Raw genomic sequence first — 26,905 nt, forward strand, 5'->3', positions numbered from 1 at the left:
ACCAGGTTGGACATTAAAATCTCACCGTCTTACTTTACTCTGTGCTGTACATTGTAAACATCATTCAATCCAGCTACAATGGATGTCGAGTTATTTACTTTCAATTTATCCACCATAGTTTGAATTTCTAGTTCTGTTTCTCTGCTAACTCCCACCCTAACCTTTAGAGACGCAGAAACTGTATTGTCAAACAGAATTGCAAAGGAAAGCAATAAACTAGAACCGTAAAGCTCATACACTTCCATCAATGTTTGAGTCAAACAGGAATAAAAAGTAGTGGATGTATCAACAGAAACAATAGAATCAAGCATTGTCTCCTTGATGGAAATCCAGTCAGGATTTAAATAATGTGAATAAATATATATTACCTCGTTATGATTAGTTTTTTTTATTTGTGTAATGAGTAATTGCTATTGTCCACTTCTCCAGGAAACTTTTACTTTAAATATTTTGCTGTACTTTTGCAGTAAGCTCATGTAAGCAAATGTAAGCAAATGTAAGCAAATGTGCCTATGACCGGACAACAATTCACCAAAGTTCTATGACTAATGGCAAAGAAATGTCTTTAAATGTTGAAAACAAAGAGGTACACATTAGTGAAGGTTCGTTGTTGTTGTTGTTGTTGTTACTTCATATAGACCCCATCGCACATGCAGGCAGCGTCTGTGTCAATACTGCTCCCTGCTGGTGAGCAGTGTGTGTGTGTGATAAAGCACACACACTCACACACACTTTATGTTTGAAAGCCTTATGAGGTGAAAGTATTGACTTCGTTTATTTTCTACAGTCTCGCTGCAAACTAAGCTGTAAGTTACTTAACCAACACTTAACCACATTCCAACACTAAGACATGTCTCCACCCAGTCAATGTATAGATGGAGACCTGCATTTGGCGTTTGATGTGTGTTTTTTTCTTTCTTTTTTTCATTTATGCACATGGATATGAGCATGTGCAGAAATCATGCGCGTAATAAGAGTAAGAGTAAATAAGAGTAAGTGCGAGCCACTCCATCACTGCTTGGCACAGCATCTCCTTTTACACTCTTACGCAACCAAATCGCATTGTCGTATAAAGAGTCACCAAGTCTTGCAATCGTTGCCAGGAACACTGACAACTCACCGGCTGTTCCCTCTGATGACGAAGACTGATTTTGACATTGGCCCTCAATAGTGTTGCATCATGTCACATGCAGTCCTCCTGTGACAAACGAAGACGTGCAAAATCAAATGTGCAAAAAAAGTGTTGTAATTCCAAACTATAAAGAGTCTTCAGAGTCAATGATGGGATCAAAAAAACTAAACTGGATGTGTTTCACAGCTTGTGCTGCTTCATTTCAACAGCTCGATAGCTGAGACCCTGAGAGGCTGCAACATTAGCTGCAATGAAATATTGATTATACTTGATCAGTTATCTGTTGAGGGTTTTTTTTTTCATATTTGTTGTATTAAATATATAAATATTCAAACAATGATTGAAAATCTTTTTTTTTTATATGCTTCAAAGCCAATACAAAAGTTTATAGACATCAAACCTTTGTCCCAGTCCTGATGGTGCAGGTCCTGTTGACTCTAGGATTATGTTTGTGAGATGATTTCATTTTGTTGTTGCTCTTGTTGTTAAGTTTGAGCTTATGTGGACAAATTTAGTTTTAACTTCAGATTTAACAAGCAATTTCTTTTACACATAAATGTCAAGAGCACCATTCTTTTTAAATATCTGATTATTTTTTTTTACCCTTTTCTGTCTTCAAAACACCCCAGGAAACCCAAAAGACACACCCAACATACAAATCTGTTTTGGTTGTTGTGGTGCTTTGTTTGTTGTTTAAATGATTGGTTGTGAGTCTGGAGGTCACTGGTAGAGCAGGAGCTTCAATGTCATTCATGGTCTTACTTTGTATTTTTCCTAGGTTCTGTATATGTAACTTAAACAAATAAAGAAGGAAAACTATTTTGTTGTCAACAACACCTACCTTCAGAGTGGATCTGAACTAGTTGACCATTTTTCCCCCGGTTGTTTGTCACTTGTTTAATTAAGCTGATATCAAATTTAATGTCGTTTTTTCTTTGTATTATGGCCTCAAGAGACTTTTCTTTCAGCTTAACCATTTTGTGTGCATCTGTGAGTAGATTACGTCTCCTTTATCTGAATTATTTGTTCCATTTTTTTTTTTAAATCCTCTATTAAAGCAATGTTGTTTGGCCCCATCATACATTTTAAAGTAAAGAAAGTAAAAGTGACAAAGCTTCAACTATTATTGCCCCGTTGCTCTGGAGTCAGTAAAAGTTTTTAAATCATGGCTGAAAAAAACACAAAATGCGGCATAGTATCATTTAACATTAGGTTTCAACCTGTTACCCTGTTTCAAACTTGCTATATATGCAGTACATACATATGTTGATAGGGGATTTTTAGTGGAGTGACTTTTGTTGTCAGACAAAGTTTTAACTATATGTTAAATTTGTATTTCATATTTCAGATTCCTTCTTACCTTGGTGAAAATTCCCTCCATGAAAAGACGCTGCTTTTGTTGTATTGATTCAAAAAATAGAAACGGAGGACCAACCTAACCAACAGAGGGCAGTATAGCACTCTAAAAACAACATTAAAGCCTATTACAATAAAGGGCATTTGAGCAATAATTCCTATTAGGAACTTTGATTGACGAACGTACTTTAGGACATCTTGAGAAAAGTCTAGGGTCGATAATTGTATCTTTTTTTTTCTAACCATACAAGATATACATTGTGTAAATGTAAACCAGCTTATGGACGCTGCTGGCCTGTTCTCTTCTTTAACACCCCCCCCAAATCCCACAGCAGACAGGAACTATAAATGTGTGCACAGGATTTCACTCAGCCAGTGAAAAGCAGAAGCCAGCGTGTCACCATGATCGGTGCTCAGAACAGCAAATTTACTGGGACATTCCACCTCCTTTCATGTTTTACCACAATTTGTGTAACACCACAAGGCCTAATTTCTGGAGGAAAGGTCCGACTTTGACTTGAAAACGCACAAGAAGGTCATGGGAAGAGTGGCTGCAAGTTTATGCTTGCTGTTCAACTTATAAACAATAATACACATCCCTTAATGCAAGCTCTATTTTTCTTCCTCGGAAATTAGAAGTAAACAAATAAATAAATAAGCCTCCAGTGTTGCGTGTCATGGACTTCAATCTGGCTTGGAAATTGCTTCTTTTCATCGGACTTCTGCTTCAATACACCCCTCCTATTGTTGTATTAAAAAAAAAAAAGCAACACAAAATATGGAAGGAAGATTAACATCATCTGTGTCAGTTTATGAAAATGAAAATAGTAATCAATAAGGCAGTTTTAAAAAATATTCATTACACATAAAAATATTGAAGCATGAGCCTGAAATAGTAAAAAAAAAAAAAACAAGTATAATACATCTGTGTAATTTGTGTCAGGGGTTCTGAATGGTTAACTGGCAGGACCAGCCCACCGTGCAACAGTTTCTTTTTTACAGTGACATTTGGCATCTATTACTGCCCCACTGCTGTGTGTGTGTGTGTGTGTGTGTGTGTGTGTGTGTGTGTGTGTGTGTGTGTGTGTGTGTGTGTGTGTGTGTGTGTGTGTGTGTGTGTGTGTGTGTGTGTGTGTGTGTGTGTGTGTGTGTGTGTGTGTGTGCTGCTGTTGTTAGGCATGTTCTGAGGACCTGATTCTATTTACATGCTCACATTTTAGGAATAAAGCAGTTTATGGGAAAAAGACAGCAAATCAACGCACTGCATGTTTTTAAGGTTTGGAAAAGAGGTACAGTTCTGGCCGGATAAGGAAGGTTGAACTTGAGGTTAGAGAAAGTCTTAAAAGGAAATGATTGTGAGTCAATGTGATGCTCCACAGAGGGAGACGGTCCAGCTCTTTCAATGCGTGCACATGTCCACGTGCTCGCGTGAGCACCGGGACGCTGAGTGGCACACAGTTTGACATTCACACGGGAAGAGTTGGTTTCTCACAGCTTCAAGTTCATTTATTCTTCAGCTGTCCCCTAAGAGCACATATGTTCTCTTTAAATAACAAAAATCTTTTTAGACAACATAAAATTAAATTCTGAGATATTATTTTTTTCCAACTTTCACATCTGCAAAATTATGCTTCCATGTGTTTCTTGAGCCTTTTAATGCTATAACAGTCTCCACATGTCCAGAGGAGGCACATAAGGAATAAATAAAGATTTTGTCAAGATCTTCTTCTTTTTCTTCTTCTTCGTCATATTCTTCACTTTTATCTGTGTATGTGTTTGTAAATAAATGTCCTCTTGCAGTTCAAGTGTTTTTGCTTGTTTTTTTTGTTGTTGTTCCCCCCCACCCACCCCCAAGTGTCTCCATGACCACGAGTCCCTCTCTCTGAGTTTCACATCTCTGTATCAGAGTTCATCACGTGACGCCCGGGCTGCAGGGGGGGGCGAATCTCCCGTGACACTGTTCTGTGCCACGGACCGGATGCGACCCTGCTGCGCTGTCTTGCGAGCCTGTTGCCGGTCCCAGTCTGTGGCCACAGCTTCGTCGTCCCAGATGGTGGAGGTCTCTGTGTCGCTGATGTAGCCGGGCTCTCCGGTGTAGTGGGTGGGATAGATGAGCAGGGGCTCCACAGAGAAGGCCTTCAGGTCCCGTGGCTCAAAGAGGGCCATGTACTGAACGCTGAGGAGGACAGGGAGAACAAACCACTTGTCACTTTTAAAATAGACATCAGGAAATGCAAAATGAAAAATACAAGTACCGAACAATGAAGACAACAGAGGAGACAAATACTAATAATTACTTTCCTTCTCTACAAATGTCTGTTATTTGTTTTGGTTCATAATGCCTGAAGAACCCAACGAGATCCAGTTTACATCGATGTGAAACAGATAATCCTCATAAATATGGACTTGCAACAAGTGAGTATTTATTGAAACCACCACTTCTGTTATTCAAAATGACGGGGATACAAGTGGAATAAAAGCATGTGGTGTCATTACACCCCCTAACAGCAACAAGATATATTACATTTCTTACACAGAGCCTGTAAATACAGCTTTTCTTCTGTACGTAATACCAGTATTCTGCCACCTGCATGGTGATGATTACCATCTCGCTCTCTCTGTGACAGCTGTATGCTAGAGGTCACAAAAGCTCAATCTGTTGCTGTTGCACTTGACTTTTGCTCTTAACCTCTGACTCATCAACTGGATGTCCTGCAAAAAGGAAGACCAGTGTCCATATTCATTCCACCGGAATTTAACTTCACACGGACAGCAATTTTACAGGATGTCCAAAAGAGGAACAGGATGCTTTTCTGTCATAATCCTCACTTTTGTTTTTTGTTTTTTTGCTGTCTATATATTGTATAATGTGTTATGTGAGAAGTGGTGACTATATAACTATAGGCTTCAGAAAGATTAAAGATTGGTAATGTTATGAAATGGCAATGAATGGTACGATAGGACTAAATGGAAAGGAAAAGGAAACAGTTGCATCTGGACCTCAGGTCCTGTCACTATTTCCAGAACAAACCACATTTGCCCGCAATTCAGAGTAAATAGCACATTAACAGAAACATGTTGATAGCAAGTTTTTTTTTAATGATACTTTTTAAAACTGAAAACTTGTGGCCATTAGACTCTGGTTGACTTGTCACAAGACACATCTATTCCCTGTACACTATGACGCATTGATAACAGCAGCATACCACAACTGAGCAGCGATGCTGAGAAGTAATGAAACACATTCGATCTAATCAGGTCAAAGTCACACCGTCACACAGCCGCTCTGAACAACCGTCTCATTGGATCTAATCCTATCAGTCTTCCATTGGTCCAAAGCAGGACTGTTTGGGTTGGACACGTCGGGAGGTCACAGACAGAGGTCACCACAGAGAGGTTAACTCTCTCCTGTCCAATCATCTGTTTAAAGCCTGTCGGCGCTCTGCCAGGACAGTGAAACCCGACACCTTTATTAGTTCTCAAAGGACCTCAGCTAATATACACAGCACGGCCGTACCCACACCTCTTCCTCACAATGAGGCCTTTTACACAGCGTTTGTAGTCATGCTACGCTATGAGCAAAATCCGAATTTCACAGAAGACTAACAGAGTGACAAAAATAACATCTGACATAATACCCACAATCAAAACAAATACCATAATCCCTGCTGTTGATTTAACCAATATACATGACATTTTACATATATCCCTGCCACCTTTCCACATTTCTATCTGTGTTTCCTATTTCTCCCACTTTAAGAACAAACTCACCTTCTCTCAGTGTTGAATACACACAGCGTATTTGCCTAGTAATCTATACACTGCACACTGGACACACATCTCCATGTATTTATATAGTAGTGCACACACACACTTGCACAGTGTTCATCTCAAACCTACCCCCACACTCTGAGCGCCATCAATGGGAATCCTGTCCCCCTTCTCAGACCAGCAGGAAGAGCCATGCTGGTCTACATTCCTCAAAGAGAGAGAGGAGAAGAAGGAGGAGGAGGAGGAGGGTGACACAAGGAGGGTGTACGGTAGGTGCGTGGATAAGTGCATTTAGTGTGTGTGCAGGAGGAGGTAAGGAAGAAGACAACATAAAAGGAGTTAAGAAGTGCAATACAAGCGCGGTGAAAGATAAACGGGCCATTAAAGGTGTTCGAAGGTGTTACGCAAATTACGGGGTTGAGGGAGAAAAGGTAGGAAACGGAAAAGAGAGAGCACACAAATGCCTGCAGGAGAGGCACGATAGGAATCCCCAAGTAAATATGAAACAGAAAAGCATGCATTGTGTCCTGTGTCGGGCTCCGTACCCACTGAACCCCAAGAACAATCAGTGCCTGTGTGTGAGGGACGCACAGAAGAAGAAGAGGGAGGTGGTGTTGGGAAGAAAAGGAAAGAGAGAAGGACAGCATGAACTGAGACAAAAAAAAAAGAAAAAAAAAAGAGGCAGGGACATATAGGGAACATTGCACAGAGCGCAGCAGCATGGAGGCTGTGGTTTACCACCAAAGCACACAAACTCTGGTGCCACTCTTCGCCACAGTCACAAAAGTCACTCAACGGATACGAACATGCGTGTTTGTATCTATGTATAGATAATTGCTGTACAGTAGGTCATTTAGATTTTCTGCGCTGATTTATTTCAGACTTCTGAGTGTATTTTGTGCATGCACGGGATCCATCTGTGGCAACATTTCATGTACTTCAAATTGAACTTTTGTTTTTGCGTCTTCGTGTTTGTTTAGTATCACCTGATTTATTCTTATGTAAGAGCGCAGCGCACCTGCAGTCACATATTTGTGGCCCTCAGTAAATATTTACCTGTCTGTTAACAATTCCGGATATTAAACAACAACAAAAAAAAAGTTCTTCCTTTTGTCTACGACCTTCTACATTTAACATTCGACATCAAACAGTCTCAGTTTGTGTTGCCTGTGTGTGTTGTTCAGAACACACTCAGAGTAACAACATTTCACCTGAGCAACGGAATTTTTAATCAAAGGGAACTCAAGTAAACACTGACTTCGGATGTTTGTTGAACATGACGGGCAGGAACTCGTCGACAGGCAGCATCCTTGTGAAGGGCTGTGCAGCCAGGAGCTTCCTGGCTCCTTTCTGTGAGAGTGCATAGCCGAGTGTCCAGTAAGAATAATCAGCCACAACCAAGTTGTTGACGCCGTCCACTGACTGCTCTGGCTGCTGCACCTGCATACGCTTACGCCCCACGTAGCTGAGGACCAGATGGGACAGACAGACCGTGTTACTGCACATAATGAGGCTTCACATGAATGAGTTTTAAGAGACACACATTTAAACTCGTAAGAAGGCCCTTCCAAAAATAAACAAAAAGAACAAAAACCATCGTTGGTCTTAATATTCAAGGCAAGAAAGTTAAGCGGACTCACATCAGGTCCCAATCCAGCTGGGTCTTGTCTGTGTCGTCCATTATGGCCTGAAGCCTTCGTTTGAACCTCGGCTCAAACCTCACGTCGTCCTCTAAAACGAGAACCTTGTCAAGGCCACGCTCTACCACCTGATGGTCAGAAAACACAAAACGCACACATGAAAGTGAAAATGAAGACACTAATAGCTGTGGTTGTGCAACATTCCTACCTTGTCACCCTATTTGGTTAAATTTGGCAGTCATTGATGTGACTTAAAATGAATCCTATAGACTGCAGAGAGTGTACAATAACTGGCTCTGAAGTTTTAATGGAGCAATATCAGATACATAAAATTATGTTGTGTAAATTAGGGATTGAAATCTTGCCAGATTTCTATTATGTGACTGAGGTGAGTGTGTTAAACAGTAAATAAAGAGGAAAGCAAAGTGTCTCAAAGGTTTGCAAATGATTCCATGGCATAGTGACAAGATCTATAACATATCAGCCAGATAGTAAATTGTATATTATTTTAAGTATTGTAGGCCTTTCAGTTTGCGTCGCCATGAGATCTATAGACTGTTTCTATACCCGACGATGTGAACCATAGCATAGCTTTGATGCTCATTTATTGTTGTTTTTGGTCCGTCAAATTATATTTTGAAGACCTTTCTGTGTCAAAGTGCTTTGTCAGCTTTATCTTTATCAATTTATTCTTCACATGTATATTTATAGGTATTAATTGTGGCTCTAGTGATCCTGGTTCAATGTCTGTGTACATAAGAAGGACCGCTTCAGATGGACCAACCTGGCATTGACAGACAGTCTGTGGAAGGATATTTCAGCACATTTCAATACAAATAAGGGAGTACTTGATCTTCCCTCACCTGTGTCCATATAGAGTGGTGGCTGAGGAAGCAGCCGATCTCTCCTCTGGTCAGGACTCGACCTGAGTACGGGTCCTTATAGCCCGGCATCATCTCTATTCCTAACGCCTGCAGCTGTGACGTATTGAGAGCCCTGAGAGAGAGAGAGAGAGAGAGAGAGAGAGAGAGAGAGAGAGAGAGAGAGAGAGAGAGAGAGAGAGAGAGAGAGAGAGAGAGAGAGAGAGAGAGAGAGGAGGAGGGAGAGAGAGAGAGAGGGAGATGGGTCAGTGACATTGTTTGGTAAAGCTTTGCCATGCATCTACTCATGCTGCAAGTCCGTCATCGTTCAGAATGACTTCACAGCAAGAGTACCACCCAGCTGGTTGCAACAAGCAATTCACACTGCCAGACAAACAAAGGCTGGGAAAAAAGGATTAAGACATTCTCAATACGGGTTTAAAGTAAGCGCCGAGACGAAAAAAGTTAGTCAAGCAAAAATACAAAATCTCTCCCCATACAAAATATTTGGATATAGATGTCAGAAAATGTGGTAGTAGTTGAGAATCATGTCAACACTGGTGTTTTTGGTCTGAATTGTTACACAGACTAGACTAAATTTCACAAAGTGTCTGCAGAAATGTCTTCCCGGATTAATACAGGCTGGTTCATGAAGTGCATGCAACTCCGTTTGTTGTTGACCTACTTGCCGTCCACTGCGGCTGTCAGCGTGGCGTGGAGGCCCAGCGAGTCCATTGTCTTCAACATCCTGGTTCTCCTGTCCAGGCGACGCTTTAAGTTTATCAGGAAAATCTAAACAATAAGACAATGCAAACTGGTTGTAGAGCAAAAGTATTTTTTTCACTTCTTGAAAGGTCATTCGATTTCTTTGTGTGCATTTGTGCGTTGGCATAGAGGTCCAAAAGAGCACACAGAACATTTTCGGAGCAATAAGTGAAATGCAGGAAGTTGTTGTTGCGTTGTTCCTGCAGGCGGAGCCGTCACTCCCGCAACCCACCTCGTCGAAGTCCATCTTGCTCTGCAGTGGCGACGGGATGTGCATGTGCTCAGAGGGCTCAATGTCATGATCAACTGTGGACAGAGAGCGCAAGGAGAGGAGGGGTAAACACAACAAAAACAGGATTAGAAAACACATCCTCTGAAAAGTCCATGCTGGTGTGGTTAAAGGGGCCAAGTTAGGTGCTAAGAAAGACTGCGGTGGGTGAGCGGTGGATAAACAGAAAGAGGGGCTCGGGAGGAAAGAAAGGGACAGAATGGAAGAGAAGAAAAAGAAGAGAGTTTACAGAATGCAATCAGTTAGGGTCAAGAAGTTCGAGGAGAAGAAACAAGCCAGAGAAGGGAAGTAATCAGGGAGCGACACATTGCAAAGTCACGTGCGTGCTCACTCAATGCTTCTGTGATGGTGTGTATGAAGCTCTCATTTTCATCCTCCACATTTTGCTGTGCCTTGAGCGGGACGGGCAGGAAACCGTAGTGTTCTCTGTTACACACATACATCTGCACACCTACGAAACACACAGACAAATAAAGGCCCAAAATGAACGTAACCATAACTTCAACCCCCGCGAACCGAACCATGTCAGTAGTTTGGCCCACGGGGGAATCAAGGCTTCTATCAAATGGTTTTCAGAAGGATAGATAGGAGGGGTTAACTCAACAAAAACAGGATAAGACATTCACACGTGTTCATTTTTACACGTTTTCATTGGTCCACGATAAAGTGTAACACTGTTCAACACAAGTACCAGACAAAGTAAGATATGAGCAATGAAAAGCATGTGAGGATTAACTTCAACAAGGATGTGATATTACACTGAAAAATCACTGTGTTGTGCAACATTACAGAGTTTATTTGCGAAATGTCAGAAAAGTCTTTCTAGTTGGTATCGTTCATATCTGTTCACGTCTGTGTAAAAATCCTTTGCTTACTTTTTAAGGACATTTCAAGACCGTCTTTTTGTCAGGACACTGAAATACAAATAGTCCTTTTTGCTTGTTATTGATGAATCATGATTTTAAACACACAAATCTATAAAAAAACAAAGTAATTGTAAACTTATAAAGAGACACAGACTCTGTCAAGAACACATATGGACCTATTTATCCATGCTTTTACGCATCTGCCTTAATTCAACGCATGTGCCTAAAAACCAACCATAAATCCTGCGATATACACATCTGCATAATATAAGAATCATCACAAAAATGCCTTAAAAACAATTAATTCACTGATGTAAATAGTACAATAGTGTAACACTTGACTTTCAGCAGTATGAGTGAAAACCTGATTACTATGATGGAATTTGTAATGTGGTTACTGGAGGAGGAGCGCTTAATTCATCCTGATCTCTCTCAGTCTCAGTGATTTTTGTTGTTTATTTTCAATAGCATTGCATCGTGAACCTTTTTTAATAACCGATGAGACAGTGCTTGTAGAGCAACAACAAAATGAAACAAGCTGAGCAAATTATTAAGATAACTGAGGGACAATGTTGAATAACATGAGGGTTCTTTTGCTCAGTTAAGCAGTTCACTCAAACGGGACTCCCACTATGATTTTCAAGAAGTTACCGGTAGCCGTAATCAAATGCTTGTTTGCAGTAAATTGCAGAGCTCTCCAGATGAGTCCTTGGCTCAATTAAAGTGGTGTTGTTCGGGAGCGTTTGTGTCTCAGCTGCAGATATGGTGAGCGGTTTCAAACGGACCTGCTTGTCGTGCGGAAAAGGCAAACACCATGATGTCATCGAAGGCCCAGCTATAGTCTGCGTGAGGGGGGTAGAAGGCCAGGTCTCTGCTCGACTCCCGGCGAAGATCTAAGAGGAAGGTGCTGTGCACCATGGGAACAGGATAGCAGCCGAGCCGCTTCCACTCCCTGATAGGCTGATAATCTGGGGTTCGCTTGTAGTAACCCTGACAGAGAGAGGGAAGGAAAAGGCAGGGTTTAATACATTGACCTTGCGATGGATGGATGGTGAGTTTGAGACGTTTACCTGTGGAGTGATGCCACACCAAAAGTTAGAATAGAGGGTTCGAGACTCCAGCATAGGAGCCACCAAGGTCAAGTTCTCAGCAATCATCAAGTTCAGGACACCAGGGTTGGTCAACAAGTTGTCACTGTCTACAAACTAAAGGGGAAAACAGTCAGAATGTAGGCAATGCATCTATAGCAGAAATGGTGATTTAATTATGATTAAGTAAATAGTGAAACCGAAAACATCCCAATTGTATCCGATGATCAACTATCACCTATAATTGGGAAATTACTTTATGCTTTAAGAGGTACAGCTGAATGGGAAGTGGAAAGTTACTCTTGTATTCGCTGATAATCGTTTCTCTAAGATGCAGAAACCTCACAGCTGTCCTGTTACTTTTTCCCTCACATTATTGGGATATATATTAAATCCAAATGTTTAACTACACATGCAGCTTCACATCAATATTCAAAGAGGTTACCAGGATGTAGTCGGCCCATCGTTCCCGGGCTGCCTTCAGCGCTGCCTGTCTGAGCTTCATCACGTGGTTGAACCTGGAAGGAGGCCAGTGCTTTGGACCCCATTCATCTGTGTAGGATCTAAACAAAAAAATAACTGCTTGTAAACATATATATATATATATACATACATACAGTATATATTTATTATTGACAACAACAATATAACCCATGAAAAAAGTGGAAAGTTGCAGTTTGTCTGAACAAAACGAGATACACAGCAAACAAAAAGTGACTATTTATTATTATTATTATTATTATTATTATTATTAATAATAATAAAAACGTTGCTAAACTGTTACAGTAAAAGAAAGGCACACAACTTTCAAAATGCTGAGGCCATTAAATTATATTTTGGTTTAATTTGGCATTGAAGCAAAGCGCCAAAGGATGAAATGGAATTTGTTTTTAAGGCTTCGTCGACACTGCGGTAACAGAAAGTCTTTGTGGAAGTGCTTACGTCTTTATTTGTTTGGTTTATTTTATTTGTGGTGTGTGTCTGTGTGTGTGTGTGTGTGTGTGTGTCTAGGTAATGCTGGTGTTTGGAAATTTGACTGTGGGGAAGCAGACAGCAAACAACCAATAATACATTTTTTTCCCTACTTTTTTCCTCTTACCTTTTTGTCTCTTCTTCAGCTACATAAATAATAGTAGACTGAATAGAAAAAAAAACATTTGGAAAAGAAAAATATAATAACGTTTCATTCAATATAGATCATTTGGACTCACCTGGGCTCCTCCATCGGCCTCCACTCCACATAGTGATAAACACGCTGAGCTCCCTTCAGCCATTCTCTCAACATGGCCGTGGTGTTGTCCATATTGTGATCCGTTGCTGCCCTGCAAAATTAAACCAAACAACACTGAATCCTTTTCATCCGAACAGCTTCAGATTCAATCTCTGAAACAACCACACAGTGTATCTACTAAACACTTGGACTCAAACAACCCCCCCCCCCCCCCCCCCGCCCCCCCAAAGAAAATGCTCATAAGAGTTTCGTAGGATGTAAAACAAGTGGACGTGAAAGAGAGTCGGGCGTAATGTAGAGAGCTGCAAAGTGTAGTTAGCTTAATTTAACAAAGAAGAGGCTGTAACCGTCTGAGTCATGACATTCAGAAAATATGTCATGGAAGAAGACATCTGGTCTAATTACTGTCTGATGTTACAGAAGGAAAACTCAGAGCTGTCAAGCCTCCTCTCTGCTTAATTTAACTGTACAACATATGAGGAGCCACAGTGCAGACAGAGATGATCCAATATGGTTAAAATAATAAATTTAATAAGTTAAAATAAAAATAATCTGACAAGTTCATGTTCACTCCCTCTTATTCATTTCTTTTTCAACAAATGCAGGTCCTTGGGAAAACAACGGTCAGCCAGTCAACAGTGTTCATCTAAATGTGAAGACTGATCCACGATGTATAAACAACCTAACACCGAAATGTGAGTAACAGAAGTTCAAGCATACAAACACACCGATACAGAAAGTATATCATGTTAAAGTCAGCAGCTGCTGCCCATTACCCTTGACTCTCTGTTTCTCTGCACAAATTTCCGCCTCTGCTTTAAGAAATTAGTCACAAAAGACAGTGACTAATGTGAAAGGAGGAAAAAAGAGCAAGTGTCTGACTTTGTGCAGTAAATAAAGCTTTCATAAACAGATCCTGCATCCTATACATCACTTCCCCTTTGTAAATATACCCCAAACCGAAATTAATCTCTTGCGCTGTCCTTATTCATCATAAAATGCCATTTTGGAGTGTGAAGCAGAAACCTATAAATGAATGTGTGCACACAAACAAGCACACTAGTGAGGTGGAGTTTTCCACTGCTTGCTGTAATATTCCTGGCTGTACGCTCTCCAAAAGCACACCCAGCTTTAGGCTGGATGGACTCAGATAACAACACAAACTTGTGTCCATCGTGTCATATTTTTTTTAGGAAACATGCCCCCAATAGAGAATAGACGATCACATTTAGAACAGATAGGAAACAGTTTGCTCCAAATGCACAGCGACAAATCACATGCATGAATAGAAAAGACAGCAGGACATGTGCAGTCTTGTTTCAGACTTCGACGTAAAGCTTCCCCGTGTTTGGATTTTCAATCGTCTTCAGTGGGACAGATAAAGTCCTCATAAAGCATAACAAACAGGTGGAGAGGGCCCCGGCCACACGGCCTCTAATCTTAACAGTACACGAGCATGTGCATACCTGTACTGGCACATGAGGATGTTCACCTTTGTGTCTTGGGAAATGTTTTTTTTTTTCCCTGCAGTATGGCCATGATATGTATGTACTGCAGACGTGCTAGTTTAGGCTTTGAACCCAGCTGTGAAGAGTGGGTGTAAAAAGTTCCGGGTATGCGTCTAAACAGTGCCATTGTACATAAGCAGGCACATACATGTGGAAGGGAGGCTGTTGATTTTATCACGCTGAAACACCTGACTCGCTACTAACGAGCAGATGTGCACATACATTTACATGCTTCTGCCGCAGTCAAACTGCAAATTACCAGAGGAAATAAATACGTTCCAACATGCCAACGACAGAAGCCGCTGCAGGCCATGATTTAACATTTCACTACTGACAGGAGAGGCAAAAAGAACAAAAACAACAACCCAACAATTCACAGTTTGGGAAGTAGGAACATATTGTATGTTTTGAGAGTATATAGAGGAAGAGTCAGCAAGGTTTGTTTGACTTATTTTAGTCCAGAACTAGAGTTAAGTAAAAAAGTAAAACAGCTAAAATGTGCTAAGCTGGTTCTGATTAGAAAAATCAATTTCTCACAGAGCTCATTAAAACCCCTCCCAAATATCTCAAACTCAAGGCTTTGTATTAAAAAAAAAAAAAACACACTAGCGTGCCCATGATGGTTTGAAATCTGAATACAATACACATCGAACTATAGCTTTATTTTAATTTTTACATTTCGACGGGGTCATTTTGGCTGTGCATTTCTGTATTCAGGTTAAGTCTCAAAGCAGTTTTCTTCCTCAAATCAAAGAACAGTCACTTAAAGAGTTAATCTGATTTTAGCAACTCACATTTATTTTGTGGCTTAAAATCTGGTTAAGTAGCTTAAGGAGCAAAAACATCTTAAAGGACCTGAAAGAAAAGAAGAGAGCTGGGCTACAACACATGCACTGCTGCACATAACTGGAGCGCCTGGTTTTTGGCTACTATTCACACTAATAAATAAATATAAACTAAATAAAAATACCAGTACCGGTAAGTAAAAATATTCCCGGTGAGGAAAAAGTAAATATATAATTTACAATGCACGAGTGTCATAATAATTTGGCAGCGGATACATATCTCTTGTATCCATCTGGAAGCATCTTTTGTCTTTTTGCTGCTTGTTTCTGACATTCATCAAGTATAAAACACTCAAACACTTTTGAGGCTGATGGAGTCCTCTGCAATGGCAAATTTCACCTATTTAACAGGCGTTTTCAGTTGGATTTCAGCCAGGACTTTTGCTGGCCAGCCAAAAGAAAGTCAACATTTTCCTTTTATGCCTTTCCCTGAGTGCTGCTGGATGTGTGATTTGGCTTATTCTACTTCTTTCTAACACTGACGAATATATTTTTCTCTGAAACATCAAAAAAATTGGTAGATATCAATATTGGTTTACTTTTGAAATCTTCAGTACAAAGCTTTGCTTTGCCCCACAGCATGATGGTGACTTCACCATATAGTATAGTAGGTCGGGTTAATGTCTATATTAAGCCAGTTTTCCGTTGCAGTAGTATCAGTACAGATACTATTCATACAACAATTGTAAAGATTTCTTCAGTTTGCAATGCTACAAGTAACGCCTCCTCTTAAAGGGATAAAAGTCTAAATCACATCCATTGTGCGTGACATGCCTTCTTTAGATTAAATGTTGGCGTTTGACTCTTATTTTTTATTTTTTTTCCCAGTTCAAGCACATCCTGTAATCCCGCCTCTCGTACTGCCCAGCCCCGCGGAGCTCCCAGGACTCTGAGTACACTGTGTGATTTTCCATTACCAACATTGCATCTCTGTGTGCCTCGGGATTCCAGCATATGTGAAACTTGGTGATGTGCTCGAGAAAGCTGCATATACATAGTGTGAATGTGTGAAACAAACACGGTGAAACAAAGAGGGGCCCTCTGTCACTCTGATATGCTTCGTCGGCCACAGCAAACATAAACAGGATGCATTGTGGCCTGTAAATGCACCTTATCGCATGCTCTCCTTCATCACACTTACTTTCCACTCTTCTGGAGGAGACGACAATGCTATCTTTCTTCTTCTCCTCCGCAGTTTCCACGATCGTCAATAAAGATTAGCCACTTGTGACCCAAGTCACAAGAGTCTTTGGAGCTCATTTTAAAGCTTTGTATTAAACCACTGGGGCATTTTGTCCATCTGGTTATGGGAAGTGGAATCAAGATGGGTGTGCACACATAGCAGAGCAGAGGTTACCATAGGATACAGCCCGGCTCAAAGATGCATTAATATGAACTCTCAGGCTCACGTTCCCTTTCTCATTCGTCCAGAAGTCTATATCTCTCCCTCGTGCCCCATGCTGTGTCTCCACGTTACTTTTTTGAAGTTTACAGTCAGCTGCAGCCTCATTATTCTACTGCCTGCAGCTTTGGGCTAAGGCTTCCTCTCTCCCCGACTATCTTTATGATCAGCATCTGGACAACACATGCTTCCCGAGGCCTCACCTACACACAACACCACTCTATCGCTGAATAAATGGTTTGGGGTTTTTCTTTTAATCTTTATGTCATGTCTGTGACTAATCTTTTTAGATTCTTACACATTGCTTGCACATCTTTCTGCTCGTTGTCATCTCGCGGTAAATACCATCGGCTCCACGGGATTCCATTAAATTATACGATACAAGATTAAGCAAGACAATAACACAACTCACATCGCTCACCTTGGCTCTTTTGCTCATACATTTTATGATTGCCCATTCCAGAAAACTGATCTGACCTTAAACACAGAGGCTCGCCTCTGAGAGCAGCCCTTTCAGGTAAACACCAGTCTGAAGGGAACCAGCAGGCTCATATCAGCCAACTGTTGATTCAATAAACTATCCGGTGTCGCTGCAATAATGACGGGGCGCTGCATGCAATTAAGAAGAAAGAAAGCATCTTTCAGACCTGAACATGGATCCCTTTAGAAACCAAATAGCCCTGCCAGCATGTATGTATGTGTCTGTGTCTGTGTTCACTTTTCTGAACGGTCCACAGGCTGACGTGGCCGTATGGACTTCTGGAGGCCAAAGGAGAAAGAGAACAGAGGCTGACAGGCAGGTAGGGAGATGGAGGGGGAGGACGGTGTTTGGTCGGTGAGACTTGACCTCTTGCCTGAAATTCCTCATGACTCCCAGGGTCAACAGAAGCAGCTAAGGTTGGCAGGTTTGCACTCAAGTGTAATGTTTGACATTCATATTCAAGATGTTTCAGATATATATTTACATTGTCGGTAAATACTAAATGAAAACTTATAAAATTGCTTTAATATGTAAAAGGAAGCCAATAATCTTGTGTAAAAGTCAAGTGTTTTGTGTGGTTTTTACTACATTTGAATATATTTGTATAAGCAACTGTTATGTCAGGTCTACTTGATTTGTTCAATGTGCATAGATTTCAACAAGAGGCCTATTATGAGCATGTATTTATACACCTCTGGCCGTCCTTGTTTTACGAGATATATCACTCACAAGGGAAAAAAGGGGTTCTTACTTTATGACCTCTATTAGCAATTTCTTTACCCCTTGTGTATTCTGCACATAAGTTAGTTTTGTCAAATATTCAAACATTACATTGCAGAAGGATTACGTTTGCATTAATGTAAAAATCTCAGAACAGATAATTAATCAACTTTAGTAACCCAGTTTTACAAGTGTTTTGCTCATATATTTTCAAATGCCTCCTATACAGAGTGAAGCCCTAACCCTAACCCCGATGCAAGAATCAGAGTCTTCATTAGTATACATTGATCATATTTACATTCTTTACATTAGCAGGTGCAAAACACTGTTAAATGCAAGTACAGGTATCGTGTTTAAGTAACATTGATTCTTCCATTAACAGAATCTACTGAATGAGAAAAAGTGAGTCACAAAACTAAAAGGAAAAGGAGAAATAGTCAATGAGTTGAATATGTGAAATTGATTCATTTGAAGAATGTTGCTAAATTTCCTCCTCTGACAACATGAGCACTTTTCTTTCTACATAATACTCCACTAGAAATGAAAGTGTTCTTTTAAATACTTCAGCTGAATGATGAACAGAGAACCACTTTCGTCCTCGTCGTCTCTCTTTTAGAGCTTCACTTCAGCTTGTTTTACGTCCAGGCGTCCCTCCCCTCCAGATGAGAATGCTCATAATAGGATGCCATTGTGTTTAAATGCTCGCCAGCTCTCACGCTGCCACGACGCCTGGCTCTGACGATACTGCTGGAAGCGTGTTACAACAGATGGGGCATCTCAGAAAAAAAAATGTAATTTCACAATCTGAATCCAAGCACAGAAACAACGCTCACCACGAAAACAGAGAGAAAGCTTGAAAAAGCTCAGAGATTTGGCAGTGAAAGCTTGAAATTTACTGGACCTGATTAAACAGGTATGTGATGGTCTGCAGGAATAACGTTCCCATGAATTCCTTCTCTGAGGTCACTGTGTTTGGGAAGCAATTAGCATTGCCACGAGTGATGGCACTCCGTCAGCTGTAAGAAACATCGACACACACACACGACATGTCTTCACCATCCTTTCCCCATCATGACAATGAAATGTTAAACTGCTTGGCACAATGTTCCTTCATTGCTGTAAAGATGGACACTGCTGGACACAATTTCCACGTAATAGCTAAATTGGTTTTTACTCCAAATCTGAAATCAGCTTTCCCAAATATACTGTGTCATCAAATTTGAGCAATTTTCAGTTCAATGAATTATATAACCATTTGGGAGGGATTCTACATGTTAGAGTACCGGTAGCAGATGTCGTACAATAGAGTGGAATTACAGAAGCTGAAAAACATTTTCAATGCACTAAAGACTGTAGGTGTTTGTGTTTTAGTTTTAGTTGGTTATTTCTTCCTCTGGCAACTCTTGTCTTTCTATTGATCCATTTTCTATACTACAGTTTTCAGATGAGGATTCTTAGCAGCTGCAGCATTTCCCTACAGAGTATAGAGTGATCTTACCAGGCCATCACAGTCAAATTAATAGACAGACACATGATCACATGTGCATAGAGTCACCAGTTTATCAAATAAGCATGGCTTTGAGCTGTGGGAAGAAGCCACAGTACCAGGAGAAATCTCACGTGTGCTCAGGGATAACATGCAAACTCCATATGGTATAACCCATGCCCCAAATGGAACACCAGGATAAACCATTACATCACACTTCCACCCTTCTCCAACAGCTTTGATTTTTCTTTTTAAACACACAAATATTTTTGTCTATATTGTTACATAAGAAAATGTTGACATAGGTTTTTGAATTTCACTATTGTACGATGTTCAACCACTGTATCCTGCATACCACACATGTATATGAACCCACAACCCTCTTGCTGCAAGACGAGAGCATTGACCACTGTTCCACTGTGCAACTAAGAGGAGGTGTTTAATTTTTATTTAATCTATACTTTTTTTGTCATTTAGGCCACACAAAGTAGTGTTTTTGTGTTTCCTGGAATTTGTTCACATAAACAAACAACAAAGATTAACTGCACCTTGACATGTTTGTATACTTTTACTCTACCCAGCTCTTACACCTTTCCTTTTTTAAATTGCATCATAATCTAATGTGCTAGAGCTCAGAGCTTCGGTGCTGTGGATTAGTATAATTACAACCTTCTTAGTAACACGTGCAACTGTCCCTCTCACACTCTTCATTATAGTGGGGTAGCAACGAGGTCTTGCCAGATATGTACTAACTACTTTTTTGGAAGAAATCAGAGACTTTGGTCTGTGAAGAAGCAAACACAATTCATTTATAGCATCTGTTTAAAAAAAAAAAGAAAGCCATAAGAAGATACATCACGTGTGCAGCATCAGTTGCCGTATAATTCCGCTTGTTATAGCAAACTGCCAAGCTGCCGAAAAGGATGCAAGCATCTTTTTCAGCGCCAAAGATTTTGTTAGTTCATGAGGAGCTCGCCTGGGAAATGTCAGGGTGAATATCTGAAATGTATCTTGAAATTAGGACCTTTGAAGTTTCTCACAAATTAGATGCGACTGCAAATACGGTTCCTCAGGTGATACTGATTTGGAGGTCAGAGATGATTTGGGTCCGTTACTCTGCAGTTCTGGCACTCTGTGGCCTTCACTGGATGAAGGGAAAATGGAAACAGGAATAAGTAAAAGGAGCAAAGCAGAGCACACACATGCGTGTAACAAAAAAAAGCACATATTTATCAAAAGCACACATACAGAAAGGCACTCACAGGCATGCCCTTTGTATCTGAACACTAAATACTTAAAACAGGCTAACTGCAGTAAGGAACACCAATACTGTGAACTGATATACACTGATATACATAGCAACACACACGACAGAAATGCTCCCAAAAAGTCAATGCTATCGGCAATAAACATTGCATTGACATCACATGTTGATGTTGAGGATGAGAGTGCTGTTGCGAAATCGCCCAAGTCCTATTTAGCTATTGCTCCCTCACCAGTACACTAGTGCACAGGAATGATCCCTAAGGTAACACACCTGGCATGGGAAGAGCCCAAAGGCGACTGTGCTGCAGCACACAACTGACGATCTTTCTTCAAGATGCTGAACCCCAAACTGCCTGGGTGAATGCAGTGAGAGACTGAGCGGTTGGTGGTAGTCGGAGGGGCCGATGGAGCAGTTTGGCAGCCTCGCTTCCATCAGTCTGCCCCAGGGCAACTTGTGGCTACATATGTAGTTTACCACCATCCAGTATGGAGTGAATGAATAATGCAATGTAAAGTGTTTTTGAGTTTCCTGAAAAGCACTATATAAAATGCATTATTATTTGTTTTCAACCATCGGGTTCCATATCGTCAGAGAGAATGAACCAAAAATAAAGAATAGATCTATTTCACTGACGGAGATGTGATATCATTTGATCGGTTATTCATGTATTCGTTTATTCATTTTTTTATTTACAAACTCATGAAAACTGCAATTAGATTGTCTTCAATTCCTTTCAGTTCCATTTTATCTTCCAACACGTGAGTTTCCTTTTGACGCAATGTTATGTTAAATGTGAAAGGATTGAAGAATGAACTAGTGCAGAAGAGGCCTTTTAACTGTCCAGTTGTCTGTTTTACGCTCACAACTGTGGTTAATCTTCCGTTCCCAAGGTTGGCGGTTTGATCCCCCCATCGCATCCTCTCCATAAGTCAAAGTGCTCTCGGCCAAGACAATATAGACCAGGTTGCTCCTGCACCTGCAAGTGCAATTGTATATTATAGATGATTGTGACTCACCATGTAAAGTACGATGAGGCTACTAAAACTGAAAAATATTCAAATTGACCTTTTAAGTACAATTCATTGTAGATTTAGTCCTCTACATTTACGATTAAAAATATACTTATTTATAATTGTATAAACTTTAAGGCTCCTAAATTCCTCATTCATATGAAATAGTAATTTCTGCCGGAGTACAAATGTTGAAATAGTATGACCATAGTAACAACGAGTACTAACAAACTAGTCTATCTCCAATACTGAAACCACGTTTTTTTTTCTAATCACAGCTTGTGACATCTGTTGTCTTGAGGTCGTGGTTCAGTTATATTTTATCTGGAAAATCCCAAATGCCTTTTTTTTATAACTAAAATTCACTGACATTTGTCCTTAATTTAGACTGAAAATAAGACTGCAGATACTTGAGGCCTGGTCAAGTTTGACACCAAAACAAAGGGAAGGATAATGATCTCAATGTGCCGTTCAAACTAAATTATGTTTATTGATATTTGGACAGTTTGAGGTACGTCTTGATGAGCTACCAACAACACAGCTTTGTGACATGCATTTATCTCAATAAAATACAGCTGTCAGCATCTAACGGACTGCGGCAAATATGAGCTTGACACCTGAACTGTAGGTGTGGCGAGGTCTGTTGTTCAGCCTCTATCATCAAGGAGAGGTGTGCCTGCTGGCGATGTACTGACGTCAGTACCCCCCCCCACACACACACACAGTAAGATATACTAGGTGCGGCGTACAGCTAAATAAAAGCCCTGTCATTACCTGACAGCAGCTACAGCGGCTGGCTCGCCTGTCACTGAGTTCGCCAGCATGTGTTTTAGGCCACAGTAAAAGAAATTCTTCACTGCACAGTCATACGAGGCTTGTGGCTTTTGGGTCCATCAGGGCTTATAAATGTCTTCATTACGAAACAAACCAAAAAAAAAAAAAGAAAAAAGGATAAATAAATAACATATTAGCCATGGTTTGAATTCTTCAGCTGCTTTGTGGTAAGCTATTATCATTATAAATTAAATATAATGAGAAACGCTGAACCACAAAGCCCAATAGTCATTGTTTCTTATGTATTTAATACGGTAACAGTCGGTTATAAAACTGGAATGAGTGATTATTAAAAAAAAGAAGAAGAAGTAAACAAGCAACACAAGTTTATGAGAGTGAGAATGAGAAATTGGTGATGTCAGCCCTCAGGTATCCAGGGTGAGTTCGACTCTGACGTGTCCACAAATCACCTCGACCCCTAAACTCAGCACCTGCAAAAGCGCTTCACCACGTGAACACAGCCGGCAGGCGTTGGGCGGCAAGCAGCCAGAAGCAAGCAACGCAACGGGCAAATAATAGGACTGTGGTCCAAACTTAACAGTCTGTAATGTGGCTCAAGTGTAAACATAAAGACACAGTTCGCTGTTTATGAAATGCTTTATAATTCACTTTGAAGCTGCTGATGGGAGAGCAGCAACTTCAATGGATGCGGAGAAAAAAGCTGGCATAAACACCACTTAACTTTTCCTTAACATCAATATGTGATGTATGCAATCAGCCTTTATCTCCTTTGTCATCTCTAATGCTCTCACCACTGCACTGTTTTTTGTTTTTTTATGTATAGAGGCAAACTTGACTTAAAATTTCTGGTGTATCCAGATACAACTATTCAATGTCTTCATTTTGTCTTAGCTGCCATTAACAAGAACTATCTTTGTTAATCAGAAAACATTTACATGTGACACATTATGTCTATTCCTTCAACAGAGACGAGTCCATGATAACATGTCGAGTTTCACTGCACCTCGCCTCAGAGCCAGTGTTTCCACATCTGGGTGTGTTTTAATTATTGTGAATTATCCATTAGTGTGCTACCTTTCACAAGCCTTCTGTTGGTGGCTGCACAGGGATGGAAATGAGAAAAAAAATATGAATGCAAACGTGTGAAGAAGCAAGTGGATTTAGTCAAGCTTCTGTGGGAATGTGGATTAAACAACCTCCTATGCCCTCTGGGTGATTTCCCAACATTTTTGACCACCCTCTCTCAACCCAACCATCCCCCTCGTCCTCTAATTCCCTGCATTCTTTCATCCTTTAACAGCAGTGTGAGAGTTTTTCTCATTGCCCTGCCACTTCTCGGGGAGACCGTGCCCACATTGTAGAGGGGAATCTTTTAAGGAGGAGCAGATTTCACCGACCGTCCCAACTGTCAGTATGAGCCACAGCCGAAGAAACAGGGTGGAGAAGATCTGATCAGATTAGCTCTGTGATTTCTGGTCATCCCATCATCTCAAGATCAGATGAAGCACGCCCAGTTGTTGTTGTTTTTTTAATAAAAGATTCACAATTCTGTCATATAAAAAAAACCCTCTATGAATACAATTATAAAAGAATGAAACTTACAAATTAAACAAAAATACAAAATTCTATATTGTTATTTCTGGGAGTCGCTGGGAATTCAGTTTGTTTATGCCTTCTTCATTTTATCATTACGCTAATGTATTATTATGCTGTATTTCCAGAAACTAAAGGGACAAGAATGTAAATGCCACTGCTGGACTGATTCAGTTAGATAAAGGACAAAAGGAGGAAAACGTGGGAAAAATCTTTCGTGGTGTGCAAACCAGAAGTTAGAAGAACTATTGCAGCTTCACAGCCCTTCATCTACTCCGATCAGATGAGAGCAGTGAAAAAAAAAAAATACACACTTGCCTACTGGTAAAGACATGTATCATATGTACGATACAACCACAAGGTATTTGGCTCAAGTCCAAATACCTTTAAGTGTCAGCCAGTCTCTCTACTTCCTTGAGCTACTTTATACTGTCAAAGTATAAAATGCCATAAAAATTGTTGAGTAACAGTCGAGTTTGTCGTCCTCTGAAAGTCCAAACTTAAGGAGAACAGGGTTCATTGTTTGATTCATGAAAAAGCCATCCAAGAAGCATCTTCAGTCCCAATTGCCTACACCATGAGATCTTTTTTAGAGACCCTAATATTGAGGATTTTAAACCAAAAAACGTATTTAAAATTCAATAGTTTTCAATTCTACATTTTGTAATGCTAATGGTGAAGCAAAACCACTAGTTAAGATGCTTATGACCAAAAACCGGTGACATCCTGGACACCAAATCATCATTATTCTCCCATCACCTTTTATGTTACTGTCAATTGGAAAACAGACGATTATGATTCATACATTGTTTGATTTAAATCCATCATGATTCTGTTCTGCAGAATAGAGTGATGCCAGTGGTAACTGATGAGGTCCTTCCTTTCTTGGTTCGACAACTCACAAAACTTCACAACCCCAGTGAATTGAGTCACACACATCCGTTATTGTGTGTGTGTGTGTGTGTGTGTGGGGGGGGGGGGGGGGGGGGTGTCCAGAAACAGACCACAAACAATAGCGAGACGGTCAGCAAAGGAAGGGTGGGATGCAAAATAAAACCCAGGCTTTGGGAGACCAACAGTGAATGCAAATGCTCTGAATGTGTGGCTGATTTCATACATCCAATCTGTAGTTTGGTGATTATCTCACCTGTAGACAGAGATCTCAGAGGATGTTCTCTTCTGAGCCAGATACAAAGACCCATCCAGACAACATCAGGGTACGCACAGGCCCGGGCGCGCGCGCGCGCTCGCTCACAGCACACACGTAGACACACGCGCACACATTTTACGCATGGCTTGCCCGGACTTACACGCCCCCTCGTCCTGCTGTCAGACCAGCTCAATGTCTCCTTTCATCCCTTCACCTGCGGGGTCCCTCTTTGAAATGCCTTTATTATCTCAGTTTGCTCCTGTTAGCGAAAACGTTTCTAAGCCCCTACCTGGTGCGCGCGCGCTACCAGTCCTGCTGTTTTAGAGCCTCGTTTCAGCAGCTTTGTGCTGAATCAGGTGGAGGCAGCCGTGATTAAGGGTTGAGCTCGACTTTAACGTGCACAGCGGCTCTTTCATCTCCTCCCGAAGTGGGCAATTTGGATGCCGGTAAACGCGCAGGGCAGGTACATCGTAAAACGCAGCAACAGGCCTCCATGTCAACATTGGCGACCTGTAATCATAATTACGCGGACACACGCTTACTATACGTTCACTCCACGTAACCTTGTGTTTCTTACTGTGTTTACGCGTGGTCTCCCGAGGGCAAGGCTGAAACCACGCGTAAACTGTGCAAGTCGCACTTTTCATGCACGAAAGAGACTCAAAGTGAGGTTCAGGTGCAAAAACTCTCCACCGCGCGTCTTCTTGCGTCCCCGTTCGTTCGAGCTCTCTCTCTCTCTCACCAGATCGCGATGCGCTCCTTCGGGTAGTCCAGCCTCTCGATGCAGCCCAGGTAGTACGGCAGGCTGTGCGCCGCGTTCCGAGCCACGATGGCGATCATCACCTTTGGTTTCATCATGGACGACTCGGGCTTGAGCTGCTCCTGCACCAGCGTCGCCAGCTCTGAGCGGCCGAGGGGCACCAAGGCGGCCAGCAGCGCCCACAGCACACCGACTCCCGTGGCCCCGACAGCCCGCATCGTGGCTTCCAGACTCCGCCGTGCTTCTCCCGACCTGGAGCCAAGAGTCCTGAGCCTGAGACAGAGAGAGGGAGAGTGAGGGAGAGAGGGGTGCGAGCGAGCCAAGCAGCGAGAGAGAGAGAGAGAGGGGGGGGTTCAGGGCTTTTTTTTTTTTTTTTTTACCTCCTTTCCCCCTCCTACACCCCCACTGCTGCAGAGGGGAGTGTGCAGTAATCCCCATCCTCTGATGATTATAGTTGTAATTAAATATTACAACACCTAAACTGCAAATACACGTCTCACTAATATAGAAACAATTGTGATTACAATTGTACAATTGTAATTACCTAGTATTTATAGGTACATGAAAAAAAAAATTTCAAACATGTAACTTTACTCATATTCAGCATATACTCTCTGTTTACAGAGAGAACCCCATTAAATCCACATGAGCAACAATACACAGTCGCTCAATACTCTCGCAATTTTAAACAGCCTGAACCTTTCCTTCTATCATTTTATGGCAGTGGCATGTATTCGTTTATGTGTGTTATGTCTAAGTTTGTGAAGATGAACCGTTTTTTTGTACTTGTCTATATTTTGTTGCTTGTCTGTGTCAGGGCTCCTTCTGTGTCCTCGTCAATTCTGCAAGGATTACCTGTTTTATTTTGATACTCCCCTGTTTTGTCTTGT

At 41.0% G+C, this 26,905-nt stretch overlaps 1 protein-coding gene across 1 annotated transcript; it reads right to left on the reverse strand.

Annotated features, from left to right (window-relative positions):
- Window positions 1-3,284: 3,284 nt before the first annotated feature.
- On the reverse strand, window positions 3,285-26,282 carry colgalt2b (collagen beta(1-O)galactosyltransferase 2b). Its single transcript, XM_080506426.1, has 12 exons — window positions 25,998-26,282; window positions 12,979-13,089; window positions 12,213-12,330; window positions 11,750-11,884; window positions 11,465-11,669; window positions 10,145-10,264; window positions 9,757-9,830; window positions 9,445-9,551; window positions 8,763-8,895; window positions 7,900-8,027; window positions 7,518-7,724; window positions 3,285-4,664 (listed from the first exon to the last, which is right to left on the reverse strand). The coding sequence occupies exons 1-12, from the start codon at window positions 26,231-26,233 to the stop codon at window positions 4,391-4,393; spliced, it is 1,848 nt and encodes a 615-aa protein (XP_080362552.1). The 5' UTR covers window positions 26,234-26,282; the 3' UTR covers window positions 3,285-4,390.
- Between the last annotated feature and the right edge of the window lie 623 nt (window positions 26,283-26,905).

The sequence above is a fragment of the Blennius ocellaris genome, assembly GCF_963422515.1.
Source record: "Blennius ocellaris genome assembly, chromosome: 12".
In the NCBI taxonomy this organism is placed as follows: Eukaryota; Metazoa; Chordata; class Actinopteri; order Blenniiformes; family Blenniidae; genus Blennius; species Blennius ocellaris.

Excerpts from the sequence above, each read along its gene's own strand:
- colgalt2b (XM_080506426.1), bottom strand. The coding sequence starts at position 26,233 with ATGCGGGCTGTCGGGGCCACGGGAGTCGGTGTGCTGTGGGCGCTGCTG. Across the intron at positions 9,831-10,144 it reads CACCATCACAGAAGCATTGA|TTGATCATGACATTGAGCCC; the intron begins GTGAGCACGCAC and ends CTCTGTCCACAG. Across the intron at positions 4,665-7,517 it reads ATGTTCAACAAACATCCGAA|CGTTCAGTACATGGCCCTCT; the intron begins GTCAGTGTTTAC and ends TGTCCTCCTCAG.